We start from the raw sequence: 20,790 nt of genomic DNA on the forward strand, positions 1-20,790 counted from the left end.
GCAGATAAAATTGGTCTAAATCTTCAGTCTCGATCTTTCCCTTCAGTGGCTATGTGCATGGAAGCTTTAGTTCTTATGACTGCAGCTTTGGACGCGATCCCCTTTGCTCATTTTCATATGAGACCTCTGTAGCTTTACATGCTGAATCAATGGTACAGGGATTATACTCAGATATCACAACTGATATACAGTACTTAAATCTCAACATTCAACTCTTTCTGTCTTGGTGGTTGGACCATCACCATATTGTTCGACGGGCCTCTTTTGTTCATCCTTCCTGAAGTGTGATCTCAACGGTTGCAAGTCTTACAGGTTGGGGAGCTGTCTGGGGGTGTCTGACAGCACAAGGGGTTTGGAAACCTCAAGAGGCGAGGTTACCAATCAATATTTTAGAACTCAATGCTATCTTCAGAGCCCTTCAGGCTTGGCCTCTATTAAAGAGAGAACTTTTGATTAGTTTTCAGACAGACAATATTACAACAGTGGCATATGTCAATCATCAGGGAGGGACTCACAGCTCTTTAGCAATGAAAGAGGTATCTCAGATACTTTCTTGGGCGGAGTTCAACTCTTGTCTAATTTCTGCGATTCATATCCCAGCTGTAGACAATTGGGAATTGAATTATCTCAGTCGTCAGACTTTGCATCCAGGGGAGTGGTCTCTCCATCCAGATGTGTTTCATTAGATTGTGCAGATGTGGAGTCTTCCAGAAATAGATCTGATGGCCTCCCGTTTGAGCAAGAAACTTCTCAGATACCTTTCCAGGTCCAAGGATCCTCAGGAGGAGATGGTGGATGCTTTAGTAGTTCCTTGGTTTTACCAACCTGCTTACATTTTTCCGCCTCTATTTCATCTTTCAAGGGTGATCTGCAAGATCATAATGGAACAATCTCATGTGTTTCTGATAGCACCATCATGGCCTCACAGGTTTTGGTATGCAGATCTTGTCCGGATGTCCAGTTGCCAACCTCGGCCACTTCCTTTAAGGCCAGACCTTCTGTCTCAAGGGACATTTTTCCATCAGGAACTCAAATCTCTAAATTTGAAGGTATGGAAATTGAACGCTTAGTTCTTAGTCATAGAGGTCTCTGATTTCGTGATTAGCACTATCTTACAGGCTCATAAGTCTGTTTCAAGGAAGATTTACTATCGGGTTTGGAAAACCTATATTTCATGTTCTTCTCAAAAATTCTCTTGGCATTCTTTTAGAATTCCTTGGATTTTACAGTTTCTTCAGGATGGTTTGGATAAGGGTTTATGTTCAAAGAAAAATAGCAATGGCACTACATAGATAGAGTGGGGGTGATCCGTCTGGTTTTATTATAATATATACCTTGTGAGCTAGAGTGCTTGTACAGAGAGACAACTTGCGAGTATAGTCTAAATCACTGAAGGGATTGAGACTGAAAAAATGCACTTATATAGCACTTCTAATACCCCTGAAATGTTAAGACATCATCCTATACAAACAGGGCCAAAAGGTTGAATTCTAAATTTAAAACATAACTTTTATTACTACAAAGGTTATATAAAATCACTGTGTAAGTGTGTGTAATTTAAAAACACATAGAAACTCGAATCAGAATTATTATTGCTATAATGAAGCATTGGCATATAAGGGCATAATCTGAGGGCAACCACGATATGAAGTCTTAATTCTGTGGGTAAATGTTACTAACTATAAGGTAATAGGTTACTATTGAGTAATTATGTATCTCACTGATTATTTAGCACTGATTAACGTGCCGAATCAAAGATTGTATCACGTTGTGCTAAGTATTCACACTATTGTGGGAATGAGTGTGCCCAACTCAAAGCAGTTTTAGTTATAAAAAATTTACAAAATATATAGCTGCGTGATATATTGGCCTTAGGATAGAGAACCATTTATGTAAGGAACAAAGTTGTGCTATAGGTATTACCCTTTTAAATTATAATAGAAAAAAGTTGCTCAGTGGGTATACAAATACATTCACAGTTATGTTAAATAATGAAGCGTTATCCCTTCACGCTTGAGTATATCTTATAGTTGGTAAAAATATAACTTCATGCAACACTGTAATCCTTTAGTTGGCGTTGCTGTATTAAGTCTTTTATTGGAGCAAAGCAATTACTGTGCCTCTGTAAATATATGTCGCTAAATGATTTATAGATTTTCACCACTAGTGTACAAATAAATACGCTTATGTCTGATAATGAAGTATAGTTGCTTTGCTCTTTAGTGAGACTTGCCCTTATTCAGGCTGCCCTTAGTGTTTACGTAATGGATTTCACAGTTTGTACTGTTATTATAGCCCTGTGTGACCTTACTTGACGTTAATAAATTGAGTTTTTATTCTCTAAAGTGCAGTAATCAATATGTTCACATATACATATAAGACTGAATGGATTATAAATCCCCACTGATAAGATAGTAAGTCATATATTCAGTATTCAGTAGCTATGATTTATGCAGGTGTGTGCAATCGTGAAGTGCTATAATGTCACTTTCTAATAGAGCTGATGATTATTCAGACTTTACTTGGTTATTTGCATCATGCAGTTCACACTTTATACTGTTGTTAATATTGTTAGATCACTGTGAGCCTTTGTATTGCCAATAATATATTATATTTATTATAAAGAATTACAACTACTGAGCCCACGTTTGTGTATATATCTGCATAAATTGTAGTTCTCTAACCATGAGACGGTTAATCAAGTATTCGGTACTTCCAAGCTACTTAATATACGTGGTTGCTAAACTACTGGGAGCCTTATTTTGGCATCAAAAATATTCGATTGTTCGAAAGTGCTGTGATACCACAGCCCACACATATGTATCACTGAATGGGCTGTAACGGTTAGCACTTCTGACTTGGTATCAATATTTACGTTTACTAAACCCAGAGTTAATAATGCCCATAAAGATACTCTATTTTTCTTACTGGACGAGTTGGTATGCCATTTTAAAAACAAACAGGGTATTTAAGCAATACCATTCCCTAACATGTTTCGCCGATAAGGTTTCTGCTTTTTCAAAGGGATGGATAAGGGTTTGTCTGCAAATACTTTGAAGGGACAAATCTCTGCTCTTTCTGTCTTTTCATAGAAAGATTGCTAAACTTGATATTCACTGTTTTGTTTAGGTTTTGGTTCATATTAGACCTGTTATTAACTCCATTTCTCTTCCATGGAGTCTCAATTTGGTTTTAAGGATTTTGCAGGCTCCTCCATTTGAGCCTATGTATTCTTTGGATATTAAACTACTTTCTTGGAAAGTGTTATTTCTGAGTTGTCGATTCTTTCTTGTGAGTCTCCTTATCTGATTTTCTATCAAGATAAAGCTGTTTTGCGGACTTTTTGCCTAAATCTGTGAATTCTAATCAAATTAATAGGGAAATTGTTGCTCCTTCCTTGTGTCTTAAATCCTAAGAATTCTCTTGAAAGATCTCTGTCAGGTTAGGTAATATCCAGAAGAAGACCCAAATGCTAGGGCGAACTAAAATAACACCCTTGCACTCTGAGTTTAATCCAGGACGTGACCCCACGACAACTACTATAAAACAAGGTACTCACGATATGGAGCAGTGTTGGTCTGGGTTCTCTGGAAAGAGTAAAGTAAATATTGATTGCTGCAGGTTAAACTTCAGAATAGGGTACCATAAACAAACAGTTAATAAGGTAGGATTAGGCAACTTGAAATCAGGCAATTTGAGGGTTAAGCTCAGCATGGTCCGTGAAGCAGAGTTTGGCAATTTGTAATCTGGCAGTTTGTGGGTTAAGCAATAGAGTAGTCGTAAATTCAGTTTGGCAACTTGTGATCAGGCAGTTTGAGGGTTAAGCAGTAGAGTAGTCATAAATGCAGAGTTTGGCAACTTGAAATCAGGCAGTTTGAGGGTTAAGCAGTAGAGTAGTCGTTTATGCAGAGTTTGGCCACTTGTAATCAGGCAGTTTGAGGGTTAAGCAGTAGAGTAGTCGTATATGCTGAGTTTGGAAACTTGTAATCAGGCAGTTTGAGGGTTAAGCAGTAGAGTAGTTGTATATGCATAGTTTGGCAACTTGTAATCAGGCAGTTTGAGGGTTAAGCAATAGAGTAGTCGATCAGGCAAAGGTTCAGGAACAGAGGACAAATTCAAGGTATTAGTACTCACGACAGCCACAGGAATACGACAAACAATTAGGCACCGGAGGATAGAGAGACCGGAATAAGAAGCCGGTTCTGACATCAGCAGAGGGGGATGGCTCAGAGAGAGGAAGACGTTGCCAGGCAACCCGACACGCAGGAAGAGCCGCCGGAACCTCCGGCGGCGAGCGTGACAATCTCTACATTCTTTGGATGTCAAAATACTATGTTGAGGCTACTAAGGATTTCAGAAAGTCTTCTAGTCTATTTGTTATTTTCTCTGGTTCCAGGAAAGGTCAGAAAGCCTCTGCCATTTCTTTGGCATCTTTGTTGAAAATTTTGATTCACAAAGCTTATTTGGAGGCGGGGCAGTCTCCGCCTCAGAGAATTACAGCTCATTCTACTAGATCAGTTGCCACTTCTTGGGCTTTAATGAAGCTTCAGTTGATCAGATTTGCAAAGCAGCAACTTGGTCTTCTTTGCTTACATTTACTAAATTTTACCATTTTGATGTATTTGCTTCTTCTGAAGCAGTATTTGGTAGAAAAGTTCTTCAGGCAGCTGTTTTAGTATGATTTTTCTGCATATGATTTGAGTTTTTTGGAATTTTTTAAGAAAACTTAATTATTATTTGTATTTAATTTTTCAGCAGAAATACCTGTTTTTATTTTATCCCTCCCTCTCAAGTGACTCTGTGGATTTCCACATCTTGGGTATTTTATCCCATACGTCACTAGCTCATAGACTCTTGCCACTTACATGAAAGAAAACATAATTTATGTAAGAACTTACCTGATAAATTAATTTCTTTTATAGTGGCAAGAGTCCATGAGACCCACCCTATTTTTTGGTGGTTATGATTTTTTTGTATAAAAGCACATTATTTTTTCAAGTTCCTCTTTTTTGTATGCTTTTTTACTCTTTTTTACACCTCACTACTTGGCTATACGTTAAACTAAGGTATGAGTGTGGTGGGAGGTGTATTTATAGGCATTTTGAGGTTTGTGAGCTTGTGCCCCCTCCTAGTAGGAATGTATATCCCATACGTCACTAGCTCATGGACTCTTGCCATGAGGATTTAAAGGGACAGTCAAGCCGAAAAAACTTTCAGGATTCAATTAGGGCATGCAATTTTAAACAACTTTCCAATTTACTTTAATCACTAATTTTGATTTGTTCTCTTGGTATTCTTAGTTGAAAGCTATACCTAGGATGTTCATATGCTAATTTCTTAGACCTTGAAGGCCACCTCTAATTTAAATGCATTTTGATAGTTTTTCACCACTGGAGTGCATTAGTTCATGTGTTTCATATAGATAACATTGAGCTCATGCACGTGAATTTACCATGGAGTCAGCTCTGATTGGCTAAAATGCAAGTCTGTCAAAAGAACTGAAATAAAGGGGCAGTCTGCTGAGGCATAGATACAAGGTAATTACAGAAGTAAAACATGTATTACTATAACTGTGTTGGTTATCCAAAACTGAGGAATTGGTAATTAAGGGATTATCTATCTTTTAAAACAACAACAATTCTGGTGCTGACTTTCCCTTTAAGCATTCTTAAAATAAACTAGAGTATAACATCATTATACTTGCAACATATTGCAATGATATAGCATTGGATGCAGCTTGTGTCATTTTTTTAACTGTATTACTCCATTTTCTAAGACATTCTAATTTAAAAAGCTATTAATTTAATTAATTCAGACACCTGATTTTTATATAATTAAATGGAAGTAAAAAATCTAGTTAAACAATATATACGACAGAAATTCCAAACATTTATCAATGTTTTTTTTCACAAACTATCAAGGTAACATAAGAAATGTGGGCAACAAAAAAATTAAATATGTTGGCCTTTTTTGATTGAATATTGATGATGACTGTTATGAATGCAGGTTTTATACATATGTTGCAATTCCATTTCATGATATATATGCAATTAACCATTTAATATTATTTTGTGTTACTTTATAATTAGAAATACTTAAAGGGAAAGTCAACACTAAAATTGTTATTGTTTAAAAAGATAAATAATGCCTTTACATCCCCCAGCTTTGCACAATCAACATTTTTATATTAATATACTTTATAACATCGAAACCTCTAAATGCCTGCCTGTTTTTAAGCCATTAAAAACAGCCACTTATCACATGCTTTTGTATTAGCTTTTCACAACAAGGGAGTACTAGTTCATGTGAGCCATATAGATAACCATTGTGATCACGTCCATGGCTTGTGGCAGACACTGCACTTATTGGCTAAAATGCAAGTCAGTAGATAATAATTAAAGTCATGTGATCAGGGGCTGTCAGAAGATGCTTAGATACAAGGTAATCACAGAGGTAAAAAGTATATTAATATAACTGTGTTGGTTATGCAAAACTGGGGAATGGGTAATAAGGATTTATCTATCCTTTAAAACAATAAAACTTCTGGTGTAGACTGTCCCTTTAACTGTAATGATAAATATATTTACAATTATAATTTAGTTGCGTAAAAAATTATAGTTTAAAGGTGTGATTAGTTAATTAAAGCAATAAACTTTCATTTGTAGCAACATGTTAACTAATGCACAAAAATGTTAACATTACAGAACTCTAGTCAAGAGAGCCATTGCCATACTTTGGGATCTCTTCCCCACTGATCCTCTCTCAGCTCATCCTTTATTACAAATGCCCCATTTCTAAATTAAAACCAGAAGCTCCTCACAAAGCGTACCTTATATACCATATATCACTCACACAGCATAGACTTTCCAGTCCTAGGGGTTTTGATGTGTAAAGCAGAACACACAGGGTTTTCATCAAGTTTATTGAGATCGGAAAGTACAAAAATTATGTGAAAAAACAATCCTCCAAACAGTTTTCTTATGTATTGAAATTATATTATTTCTTATTGCAAAGTAGTAGTTATTTCATTTCAGAGCAAAATATGTGAGGCAAATACTTTTTAGCATGTCTGTCCTTCATTGTATACCCATATCATTGTACCCAGTGCTACGGAATTTGGCGGCGCTTTACAAATAAATGATAATAATACACTCCATAAAAAAAGAGATAGAAAGCGATAGATAGATGATGGACAGACATACAGACAGACAGATGTTGATATTGCATATGTAATTTATTAAGCACGTTCTAAATAGTTGTTAATATTTTAACATAAACAGTGAAGTATTCTCTTGTGTGGGATAAATTATTTTCTAGAACACTGGTTAATTGTTTACCAAGCAGCAACAGTTGAAAAAATTCTAAATTACACTCTCAGTATAGAAGCTAGAAAATTCCTAATATTGACAAATTCTAAACATGCCCAGACACATAAAACAATTTACCTCTCATTAAACAGCAAACTGTACAAGTTTACACATTGGCATATTTGAAACACAAGAGAAAGGCATATGTAAAAGCACATTCTATTTAAAATTCTGTTTTATAGAACATAAAATGTAAACCTAATGGTTCACATCATCACATTTCTAAATCAATGCACAAATCAAATATCAGCAAGTGCTATATTCTAACTGAATATTTTAGGCCAGCAGTGTTTTCCTATTAACACAACTGAAACCTGAAAATGAAATGCATGTATGCCAGAGACTACTGTTAAAATCTTGGCAAGAAGTATATTGCACTGCAATTTATTCATAACTAACCTGACCCACTTTTGAGCTGAATGCTTTGCCTTTTTGTAAATTGAAATACCTTGACTTTAGTCCATAACAAAAGTCTTTTTCCTAAATAAGCATTCCTTTGATGTCATGCATAGAATAAACTCTGTATTATAAAGTTTCTGGAAATAGAAAAACAAATTGCAATCCCAGGGATTTTATAAAATCAAAATGCAGAGAAAATGTTAAAATAATATTTTAGCAATTAAAGAGCCATTATCTGCTGTAATTTAATGTTATAGATTAATGTATAAAAACAAACAAACTTGATAGCTGTTGATTTTTGGGGAATAATTAATTAAATTGGAATTACTGGAGATAAATTCATATTTTTTTTTCAAAATAGTAACAAGACATTTCATATTTGGAAAAGCAACGATAATGCTGGATTACAATAAAATGAAGGCTTAAAGAGATAACTGGTTAAGTCTATTAAGGTAAAATACTAGGAACCAAGTGGCATGCTAAATTATTTTTTCGCTTGCGCACTAACTGCGCACAAATTAAATCAAATTTATCACATTAATGTGGCTCTGAGTATTGCAAGTTGAAACCAAAAAGGTAGAGCAACAGCGAAAGACTGAGGCGCATTAACATGACCGTGCTAACTTTTCTCTCCATATATTTAAATTTATATGGGATTTGCTGTAGAAAAACCCCCCAAAAAACAGTTATCACTTCTGTACTAACCTGACATCACGTTAGATCAACTGCGTTAAAATAATTTTGAAGTAAGTTAGGAATACTTTAATTTCTTATATTAAAAATATTTATTATATTATAAATATATATACCACTGCTGTTGTCATAGTTATCCTCTTGAAATAAGAACCAGCTGGATGGCAAATACAGTGCTAGTAGTACCTCAAAGTAATTTGAATCACAAAATAACTATTGACCTGACCATGCCAAAAGAGTTGAAAAGAAAAGTATTGAGTGAGAAAAAGAAGGGTTCAATTCTGGCTTTACTGGAAGAGGGATACAGTGAGCATCAGGTTAATTCCATATTTAAAATTTAAAATTTAAAAGACAGTGTTTCATAATAACAAGGTCAAGCAGCAAACACTGGGGACAACAATGCTACAGACCGGCAGAGGAAAAAAATTACTCTCCACTTCCTGGGATGACTGCCAACTCATTTGAATGTCACTCAACAACTGTAGGGTGACAAATGACCTACAAAAAGAATGGCAAATGGCAACTGGGGTGAAGTGCATTGTGAGGACGATTTGAAACAGGTTCCTAGAGGCAGGGCTGAAGTCATGCAATGCTAAAAAATACCCTTCATCAATGAGAAGCAAAGAAGGATGAGGTTTGCAAAAGACCATATGGTTTGGACCATAGAGGACTGGAGTAAGGTCATCTTCTCTGATGAGTCCAATTTTCAGCTTTGCCCAATACCTGGTAGTCCAATGGTTAGATGGATCCCTGGAGAAACATACAAGCCACAGTGTCTTATGTCCATTGTGAACTTTGGTGGAAGATCGGTGTTGATCTGGGAGTGCTTCAGCAAGGCTGGAATTGGGCAGATTTATTGAAAGACGCATGTATCATGCCATGTACAAGGTAATCGTAGAAGAAACTGTGCTTCCTTCTGCTCTGACAATGATTCACAATTATGAGTATTATTTTTTCCAGGAAGACAATGCTCCATGCTATACAGCCAGGTCAATCAAGATGTGGCTGGATGACCACCAGATTAAGACCCTGTCATGGCCAGTCAAATTTTCAGATCTGAACCCCATTGAAAACCTCAGAAATGTGATCAAAATGAATATGGATGGACACAAGCCATCAAACAAATCCAAGCTGCTTGATTTTTTTGCAGCAGGAGGGGAATAAAGTCACCCAACAGTAATGTGAAAGACTGGTGGAGAGCATGCCAAGATGCATGAAAGCTGTGTTATTCCACCAAATATTGATTTCAGAACTCTTGCTAAGTTAGAAACATTAGTATTGTGTTGTTTAAAAATGAATATGAACTTGTTTTCTTTGCATTATTAGAGGTTTGAAAGCACTGAATCTTTTTTTGCTATTTTGACCAGTTGTCTTTTTCTGCAAATAAATGCTCTAAATTGCAATATATTTAGTTGGAATTTTAGAAAATTCTTGTCAGTAATTTAAAGAATAAAATAAAAATGTTACTTTTACTCATATAGCTATAAAACTGATAGCTTTGCAATGGTCTATTCATTTTTTCGAGAGCCGTATATTCACATATATAGACATGTATATATACACACAAACACATATTTAGACATATATAAATACATTGGAGCCTTTCACAGTCAGTTTGCTTTATACCATATCCCTTTTAACCTTTTAAAACATTTTTATTAAAAAGTGTGGTCGTGCTCAATATTCTAGCTCAGTTTCGGTTTTTACTTGAGCGCAAACTTTCAACACAAGTTAGTGTGGTCACAATATCCATTGAAAATATAGGTTGTACTCGAGCGACGTTGGCTGTGCTAATCTTTGATTAACATGCTTTACCATGGATTTGTAATATCAAAGTAGCACTCAAATGGTAGTGGAGGCCAGCGTTATTGCTTATCACACTATCATTAGCACACCACTTGTAATTTAGCCCTAAAAAATGTTAAATAAATAAATGTATTCTAAAAAAAAAATCTAATGAAATATCATAGCTTTATCAATGTGATTTTATTTATGTGTCTATTTATTTATTCATGCATTTATTTATTCCTCTTAATACCTCTGGCCTCTGTGGGTACCAGGGTCAAATTACAGGAAAAGCAGGCAAATTGTTTTTAACATATATTTATGTATAACATAAATTTTAGTGAAGTAAAATATTTATTTTTATGTTCCTTTTAGCATGTTAGCATGCAATGTCAGTGATGGATACAGGCATTTCTTGCTTCTTTTTTTATCTGTTTATGTATCACTCATATTTAAATGCTAACTGATGACTTAATTATTTATTTGATATACTGATACTGTTGCAATTTAATCTAACATAAGTGATTATTCAACATCTTTTCCTCTCGATAGTTTAAAATGCTATTTTGCTACACTTTATTGGTAAAAATTTGACATGTTTCCAGATAAGTGATAACGCTGATACAATCAGGCCCATTTATCAAAGGTCTTGCGGACCTGATCCGACACTGCGGATCAGGTCCGCAAGACCTCGCTAAATGCGGAGAGCAATACGCTCTCCGCATTTAACATTGCACCAGCAGCTCACAAGAGCTGCTGGTGCAACGCCGCCCCCTGCTGACTCGCGGCCAATCGGCCGCCAGCAGGGAGCTGTCAATCAACCCGATCGTATTCGATCGGGTTGATGTCTGGCGATTCCTGTCCGCCTGTTCAGAGCAGGCGGACAGGGTTATGGAGCAGCGGTCTTTTGACCGCTGCTTCATAAGTTGTGTTTCTGGCGAGTCTGAAGACTCGCCAGAAACACGGCCCTTCAAGCTCCATACGGAGCTTGATAAATGGGCCTGTATGTGTTTGGATGGTTGGCTTCAGACTTCCATTAACTGTACAACATAAGTGCCAAATGAAAGATTACATGGGCTTTAAACCCAATGCTTTAAATATTTACAATTACAGGAATGAGGGAGTATGGACTTTTACAATAGGCTTGCAAAGCACTTTTTCTAACAAAAACTCAGCTGATTTACATTTCTGGCCATATTCTCTCGTGCTTAGAAAATGCAAAATGCTGGGTAGCTTCAGTTACTTAAAAGGGATTTTTTTTGTTCATGAATAATAAACAATTTTACAAGAAAAAACAACATACTTGACAGATCAGATGCAAACTTTTTTCTTAATTTAATATTTTCCTTAAAGAGAAAACTGTTTTCACACATTGACATTTTAAGAATGTTTATTTCTTCTGAAAAAATAAAGATTTGTTGTTGATATTAAATAGTGAATTATTTGCTACAGATTACAAAATTAGTAGTATATTTGTAATCACTTTTATTGATGTAACAGTGTGTAATAGATTATCTCTGTTTTTTTAGATGGATACACTACAGATGACATTGAGTTTTATTGGCTTGGTGGGAGTCATGCGGTGACAGGAGTTGAAAAAATTGAATTGCCACAGTTTTCCATTGTAGATTACAAACTCCTGTCAAAAAGAGTGGTTTTCTCTACAGGTAGGTTCATTTAAATTTCATAAAAATTATGAATATACTAAAAACGTGTAGGTGTTAAAACAAATTCATAAAGCTTAATTAAACCTTATTTAAATATCACACCACTGATATATCGGTTATACAATTATTTCAGAATACTTAAGAAGTGTCAAATGACATTTATAAGAATAAAACTTCCATTGACACATAAATGCACTGAAGTTTATTAATTATTAAACATAATTATGATAATGACATACTAAACTGTAGTAGTAAACTCCTTAAAATACACATAACTCAAGGAAACTTATAAACATTCTTCTGCCTGCAAAAGCAGGAATGCCCTACATTTAAGTACCATTTCACATATTTTCTTTCTCTTTCTGTAGAAAGCTAGTTTAGTCCGCAAAGTGGGGAGACAATAATTTCATAGCCTCACCAGCCATGAATTCTCTTAAGTGGTAATTTCATTGTAACTGTGGGGCAGATTTATTAACCCCTTATTGACCAGACCATTTTTCAATGTTCTTACCGTTAGGGAACAGGGCTATTTTTAAATTTCTGCGGTGTTTGTGTTTAGCTGTAATTTTCCTCTTACTCATTACTGTACCCACACATATTATATACAGTTTTTCATTAAATGGTCTTTCTAAAGATACCATTTATTTTCATCATATCATATAATTTACTATAAAAAATATAAAATATGATGAAAAAATTTAAAAAACACACTTTTTCTAACTTTGACCTGCAAAATCTCTTACGCATCTACAAACACCAAAAAACTCCCATGCTATATAGTTTCTAAATTTTGTCCTGAGTTTAGAAATACTCAATGTTAACATGTTCTTTGCTTTTTTTGCAAGTTATAGGGCAATAAGTACAAGTAGCACTTTGCTATTTCCAAACCATTTATTTTTTCAAAGCGAATAACATTGTAACACTGATATCTGTCAGGAATCCCTGAATAACCCTTCACATGTTTATATGTTTTTTAGTAGACAACCCAAAGTATTGATCTAGGCTCATTTTGGTATATTTCATGCCACCACTTCATCACCAAATGCGATCAAATAAAAACAATTGTTAACTTTTTCACAAATATTTTCACAAACTTTAGGTTTCTCACTGAAATTATTTGCAAATAGCTTGTGCAATTATGGCACAAATGGTTGTAAATGCTTCTCTGGGATCCCTTTTGTTCAGAAATAGCACACATGTATGACTTTGGCATTACTTTTTGATAATTAGAATGCCGCTAAATCTGCTGTGCACCACACTTGTATTATGTCCAGCAGTGAAGGAGTTAATTAGGTAGCTTGTAGGGTTAATTTTAGCTGTAGTGTACTGTAGTAGACAGCCCAAAATATTAATCTAGACCCATTTTGGTATATTTCATGCCACCATTTTCCTGCTAAATATGATCAAATAGAAAAAATCGTTAACTTTTCACTATCTTTAGGTTTCTTACTGAAATTATTTACAAACAACTTGTGCAATTATGGCACAAATTATTGTGAATACTTCTCTTGGATCCCATTTGTTCAGAAATATCAGACATATATGGTTTTGGCATTGCTTTTTGGTATTTAGAAGGCCACTAAATGCTGCTGCGCACCACACTTGTATTATGCCCAGCAGTGAAGGGGTTAATTAGGTAGCTTGTAGGTAAATTGTAGGGTTCATTTTAGCTTTAGTGTATAGATCAGCCTCCCACATGACACATCCCACCCCCTGATCCCTCCCTGACCCCTCTCAAACAGCTTTCTTCCCTCCCCCACCTCACAATTGTCACCACCATCTTAAGTACTGGCAGAAAGTCTGCCAGTACTAAAATAAAAGGCATTTTTTTTAATATTTATTCTGCAGTGTTGAATCCCCCTTTAGCCCCTAACCCCCCAAACAGCTCTCTAACCCTCCCCCCTCTACATATATGCCGCCATCTTGGGTACTGACAGCTGTCTACCAGTACCCAATTTTTTTTATCTAAAAAATAATTTTTCTTTAGTATAGCTGCCCTCCCTCAATTCCCTACACCCCTCTGTGGTTATTAATTAATTTAAAATATCTTTACTTTCTACTAAATATTCTAATCTATGGTGAAACCACTAAAACCAACACAAATAAATTGTGAAATAAACTCTATGAGAGCGTCTCCATTATTTCCAAACAGTTTGTTTAGGAATCAATATATGTTAATAATAAAGGAAATATTTACAGGTATATATACAAATCTATTTTACAACAAACAGTCCAATATTGAATACAGGGCAACTTTACTACAATAACCCCAATATGTCCAATAATTCTAAAATAATCATAGGAATATACTTAGCCACATTTTCCAAGGTGTCCACCATCAGCCATCTTTCCAGGATAAGTAAGATAATAAAAAGGAGAGAGATATAGAGTGCTCCACCCTTCTATACCACAATTTAATAGGGAGTGGCCTATCAAATGCCAGTCAAAGGCCACTGGGAGTGTCTTTAGTTCAGAGATCTGGGGGGAAGGGGTTTTAATAACAGCTAGGTCAGCAAGCTATGTTACCACACCCTCCTCCTCCCAGATCCCTTTACCATTTATTCCCCCTCCCTCTCTCTCCTTCCCATACATTGCATTGAATTTAAATGCAGTGTGTGCACACCCCCCGCCCCTTTGTGCGCTGCCACACAATTGAGCACACTTGAGGGATACAGGATCCGGAACCAGCAATGGGCTGCCCACCTGCCTCCCTGCAATGGCTCCCACCCACCAACGATCGGCACCATTGGTGGCCAATGCAGAATGGGCCACAGAGTGGCTCTCTCTGCATTGATGGGTAAAAAAAGTTATTGCAGTGATGCCTCAATATTGAGGCATCACTGCAATAGCTTGAAAGCGGCTGGATCACTTCCACTGCTTGAAACCCCAGAGGACGTGCCAGGCACGTCCTTGGTTATTAATGACCAGTTGTTGTAGGATGTGCCTGGCACATCCTTGGTCGTTAAGGCGTTAAAGGGCAAAACTGCTGCTGCCTAAACTGTCTCTGCACCACAGAGGTGGCACATTAAATCACCCCTGTTGGATGATTGACAAGCTATACTCTTGTGCAATTGGTAGCTTAAGAGAATGGTGTGGTGATGCATGAGCATCCACTCATGCAATAAAAAATACAGGCAGTGAATTATACCCACATTTGCAATCCAAGGCAGACAGGTTCACTATTAGTGAACCCTGGCTATCTGAACAATACGAACTCTGCCTATGTGTTTAGAGCAGTATGTAAGGTATAGCAAATAGTGAAGTGTAATGCTGCTGCCATATGATGCCTTCCCATTTTAATTAGGGGCAAATGCTTTATTTATTAATCTGTTACAGATCTATAAATTCTTGTCTGGCTGGAGTTACATGCATCTATGTCCTCCAATTGTAAGAACTAAATTAAGCAAATATGAATTCAACTTGTTAGGTGGTGAGGGTATGTCAGAATCAGGCTATTTGTTACTGCAAAGATCACAATGGTAGGAAAATAAACAGTCCAAATACGCTGTATCAGGAGGGATAATATAATAATCAATGTCAGACAAGAAAACAAGCACAATAATGCTCTGTAACAATGGAGCACAGCTTACTGATGGCTTCTGAATTAAATAGTGTGTTGCGTTGTAAATATGTCCTCCTGGCTGATCAGGTGTGTAAGGCAGGATCAGAAAAAGTCCAGGTTCAGCACTGGGGATTTCATAATCATAAATAAATAGCTATATAGATAATTTAGCAGGTCTGGCCCTCTAGGCACTGATCTCTAATGATATGATTTTTTTTTCTTCCTGTGAGCAACAAAGTTAAACTGCTTCCTGTTTTGTTCAGAAGTTTAAAATGGGTCCTAGATACTTTTCTGTGTGTGTATGAGCTGCAGTAAAGGTAAGGATGGGGTAGTCCTTAGGGGTGAAATGAGGCAGATTTACTTTTTAACTAGGATTATACAAAAGCTGAATACACCACTGGTCAGGAGCATAACTATAGGGGTCTCAGAGGTTTCAATTGAGACTGGGTCCACACCTCTAGGGGGCTTATATGTCTCTGCAATCAGTGGTGTCATTACTAAAAGGGGCCTAGTGAGGCCAGGACTCCATTTGCATTATGTCCAGCTGCTCTGTGTAATTTAAGGAAAGTGTAGTGGTTTGCACTTTGTCTTTATTTAATGAATATGAAGACAAGGTTTCCATCATGGCCAACCCAGTGTCGCTATACAGCAAAACCTGCCATCATATTTGTACAGGAAGGCTGCATAATTGTATATCCCCTGAACAGGCTATCTAAAGTAGGAGAAAATGCCTCACAGTCACAGAGAATCAGTTCCTCTTTCTTCTTTGTGGCCACCGGCTCAGCTTCTTTTAATTGTAAATAGCCAGAAAGGATGCTGTTGGAAATGGTGGGCCCGTTATAGTCTTTGTCCTAGAGCCTAGTGAGTTTTAGTAATGCCTCTGCCCCCGGTGTAGACAGATTGAAGCAATTTATGTTTGTATTATAACATTCATGCAGTATATTGCTTATATGTGTGAAATAACTTTTTATTTCATTATAGTCTAGCAATTAGAAAAGCGCTCTTGTCTGTTTGTTAAAAGAAAGAAAGAAAGAGAAAAAGATAGAAAAAGATAGAAAAAGAAAGAATGAAAGAGAAAGAAAAGAGAAGGAAGGGCTGGCTTTCCTCCTGTCTTTCACCTACTGCAAATAAATGAACAACAATGCATGTTCATACTAAACCCATATGTGCAGGGTTGTGAATGATTAGAAAATGTCATTTTTTATATTATATTTCTCATAATATCATTTTTTACACAAAATACAAAATTGTACATTTGATCTTTATTCTTATTGTCTAGCCAGTAAACCCCCTAGATGCTAATAAATCAGCATTTTATTTGAAGAGATTCACAATTATGAGCTATTCAATGTTTAAGCTTTCAAAATGTCAAGAAATCCATTTATCAAAATGTTTCAAGCACAAATAAAAAATGAAAAAACAAACAGCAATAATCGATCAATTTCCGCATTAAGGTTCAGCAAGGAGTTGGCTAAGGATAAGGAAGTTATAAAGTAAGGGACATGTGTATTGAAATATTTGCATTTGAGTTTGAATGTGTTTATAAACATAACAGAATAAAGTAAAAGTAATAGGGGGTAGTTTCACTTTTAATGCTATCACAAAGAATATCTCTATGAATGGGAACATTATCCCGTTATTCTTACAATATCTCAGTGCCATTCACAGGTTTTTTTGCTTATAATTAATTAAACACATGAGTGCATGTTGCATTTTCATGTCTTTCATTGTGTTTTTATGGGGTTTTCTCCTCAGACCATCAAAGAAGGAAGGTCTAGGCAGCCAACTGCAAATGTCTGAATCAACAGAAAGTGATATATTTTTGTACCTTATATAAGCCCAGGCTAAGGAAATTTCCTCTTTGTAGTTTAGAATGAATGGAGCGCTGCGGAATCTGTTGGCGCTCTACAAATAACCGATAATAATAATAATAATAATGGAGCATTGTTGAGAAGAGAAACAGTGTCCTTGATGTTAAACGCATTGTGATAATAATGATATTTAGAAAAGGGATATATGGCGATATTGCCATTAAAATGTCATAGGGCTGAAATCTGTGTTTGAAGGCAATCTTGCCAAGAGGCGTTTTACTAGAGTGCTACCTGCATTAAAGGTTTAATGTAAATGATACATTTACATTTACATTGTATTGAACGACAATCTATTTTACATTTGTCAACCAAAACTCAACTCCTTTTGTTATAATACAATAGAGAAAATAGGACATAAATAATAAACCTATAGAGCTTTGGGTATACTGTGTTATGTATATGTATTATACTGTTAAATACTATAATATGTATGTAAAGTGTTTTCATTATTTAAATAAATGTGTTTTTAACTTCCAGTGTATTTTTTCTTTTTAGGAAGGAGATTTTTTTACAGGGTAGAAGAGAGAAGCTGCGTTTCTTTTGTTTGTTTTTTAAGAGTGTTTGTTTTTTTCAGCTTAGCACTATGTAAAATATGTTTTCTAAAATTGACAGCTAAAACACATTCAGTACAGCTATACAAATACATTTAAGAAAACGTCAGTTCCAAAAAAACATGTTTTATTTAGTGCACAGCTAAAAAAATAATTTTTTTGTAAAACAAAATAATACTGTCTTCTATGAGATGTTAATATTGCATAAACAAAATCTTCTTCCTAAAAACAGAAAAGCACTTTACATACATATTATGGTATTTAAAGGGATATGAAACCCAAAACATTTTTTTGTTCTTAAAGTTTTTAAAAATTGCAAACTCTATCTGAATCATGAAAGAAAAATGTAGGGTTTCATGTCCCTTTGTTCTGTATTACCAATGGTGATTGCATACATAGCAAATATAAAGGGATTCCATGGGAGTTTAATTGGTATTCTATTGGAGAAGCCTCTATTTTAATTGGAAACATTGCCTGGAGGTTTTTTTTAAGTAATGTCCTCCATCTCAGGTGCACCTTTTCACACCTTCCAGTCTTGGCAACTTTTTAGTGGCGAGCTTTGTAGTAGGAATGAATCTATTGAATGTACAGTGAAACTCAGTTTACGTATTATCTGAACTGTTACTACTTATAAATCATTTTTAGTTTTAGTGAATGCATTATATATGTTGTGTAAACATGCTTGGAATATATATGCCTCCCGCCCACTACCAAAATCAGCCAACTTTAAAAAATACTTTTCAAATGGTACAAAATATTGCCAGATGTAAGGATTGCAAGATTTGTGAGAAAAAAAATGCCATTTGTTCCTTGACTGCTGATCCTTTTATCATTGAGCCCAGTGAGTGAATCCTGTGTCAATACAATAAAATAAAGACTCATGTCAGTATTTCTTATTGAAGAAATATTGTAACAGTAATCTGACTAATGCTCAAAACAGACATATTATTAATGATGTCAATAATACATTAAGTGTTGGACACCAGGAGTTAGATAAGGAACTAGGAAGGTAATATTATTAAAACTAGCTATGCATATTGAGCTCTTCACCAGGCAAATGTATATTTGGTTTTGCTTGGTTTGTTTGTCTTTCTTTATGGTCATATAGTGTATGTGCTAATGTGCTAGGGATAGCGTCTGCTAAAACAAATTTGATTTGTAGAATTCCAGACTGTCATAAAGTGTGTAACTTATATTGGACCATGCATGGTCATAATACCCAAGGCTTTGCAATACAGTCAAATTTGAATTTAGTTAACCCCAGTTAGACATAGACCTACGTTATGTGGTACAAAGCTCATCATACCACAAACATAGATCTACATTCAACATTCAGGCAGCCCATGCAATCTCAATTGTCAAGTGACAACCAAGACTTTCTGTTCCTGGGCAGCTGGCACCTGTCTTTATATGTTGATGGAAAACGATTATTGCTCCTTTAAAATATGAAGACAGATTTCCAGATTGTTACAGACAATGACACTCTCTGTCGCTGTCTGTACAAATCTCTGTTGGTGCTGGTGGGAGGTATGGGAGGGAAGGTGTGTGGTTTCCAATGATGGAGGCGGGAGGGAGGGGAGGGACCCTATGCTATGGATGCAAATTTGGATAGGAGAGGCATAGATAGGATGCTACAAGGAGAAGGGGGTGGGGGGACCTCTACATTACATAAAATATTAAATAATGTACTGCATGTACCTAAGATGGTTTGCAGACATGACAGGGGAAGGGTTAGAGAGCACTTTGTGGGGAATCATTTAAATGAGTGGTTTGAGGAGGGATGCCTACACTGCAGAAAAAAAAATCATTAAAATAAATTTAAAAAAGCCATAAACAGCATACTGGCAGAGTGCCTGATAGTACCTAAGATGGTGGTGGGCAGTTTAGGCATGGGAGGGGAAGAGCTTTTGGGTAGGGGTCAGGTTGGGATCAGAGAGGTGAGGGTTGTCAAATGTTACCAGCTAACTAATTAATCCCTTCACTGACGGGAAATTCAGAAGTGTGGTGCACAGCTGCAATAAGAGGTCTTCTAATTTCCAAAAAGCAATGGCAAAGCCATGCATGTCTGCTATTTCTGAACAAAGGCGATCCCAGAGAAACTTTTATAACTTTTTGTCTTATGACTTCAGTAGTTTTGTGTAAAAAAAATCACTTGGGGAAAGAATCTTTTTTTTTTGTATATGAAATGGTGATATGGTGGCATGAAATATACCATAATGGGCCTAAATCCCTTGATAATACCTTGAGTTATCTACTTAAAATAAATATATAGGTTTTTTTTATAGGTAAATCATAAAACAAAACTCTATTTCTGATTAAATGCAGTGATAGCAAAAATAATATAAATTCTCTGGTACTTTGAGCAAGTTTTTCTGTAAGATTCCCAGTACTGAAGGAGTTAAAAACTTTTCTCATTTAAAAATTATTTACCCAGGAATGACACACAAGCTCACCCAAGACAAGACACATAAAAATATATGCATGCATCCATGCAACAACTATCTCCGAGGGAATGTCTCTGCTTCATATCTTTCATGCATAAGCTTTTTTTTAATTACATTTTAAAGGTCTATAGAGCAATAAGACTTGGAGGGGTCTGAATATACATTTTCATTATTTTCAATATCTGAAGCAAAATAAATTGATGCAGTATTTAGTGTGAGCTTAGCATTCTGGGCCTACCATGATCTCATTGTATTCAACCTCAGAATTGATTACACTTTGCCCACTGGCCTTTCATGAGCTGGGCTCTTCTCATTTATCCAGCCCTAGAAATAGACTGGAATACATCCACTCATCCTCTCTCTTGCACATCCTCAATATGATTCAATAAATACATTAACAAAGCATCACTCTCTTCCTACTGAAGGCACAGACAGGGCAGCAACTCCCAAA

The 20,790-nt window shown here is 35.7% G+C and overlaps 1 protein-coding gene across 2 annotated transcripts in view; it reads left to right on the plus strand.

The window, feature by feature from the left end:
- The window catches only part of GABRB2 (gamma-aminobutyric acid type A receptor subunit beta2), a 633,978-nt gene that overhangs the window by 604,974 nt on the left and 8,214 nt on the right, over positions 1–20,790 (plus strand). For both annotated transcript variants that reach the window (XM_053718585.1, XM_053718586.1), the window contains exon 6: positions 11,774–11,911. In XM_053718585.1, the coding sequence (XP_053574560.1) occupies positions 11,774–11,911 (138 nt within the window). The remainder of the gene's footprint in view (positions 1–11,773; positions 11,912–20,790) is intronic.

This window comes from Bombina bombina, chromosome 6 (genome assembly GCF_027579735.1).
Source record: "Bombina bombina isolate aBomBom1 chromosome 6, aBomBom1.pri, whole genome shotgun sequence".
Taxonomy (NCBI): Eukaryota; Metazoa; Chordata; class Amphibia; order Anura; family Bombinatoridae; genus Bombina; species Bombina bombina.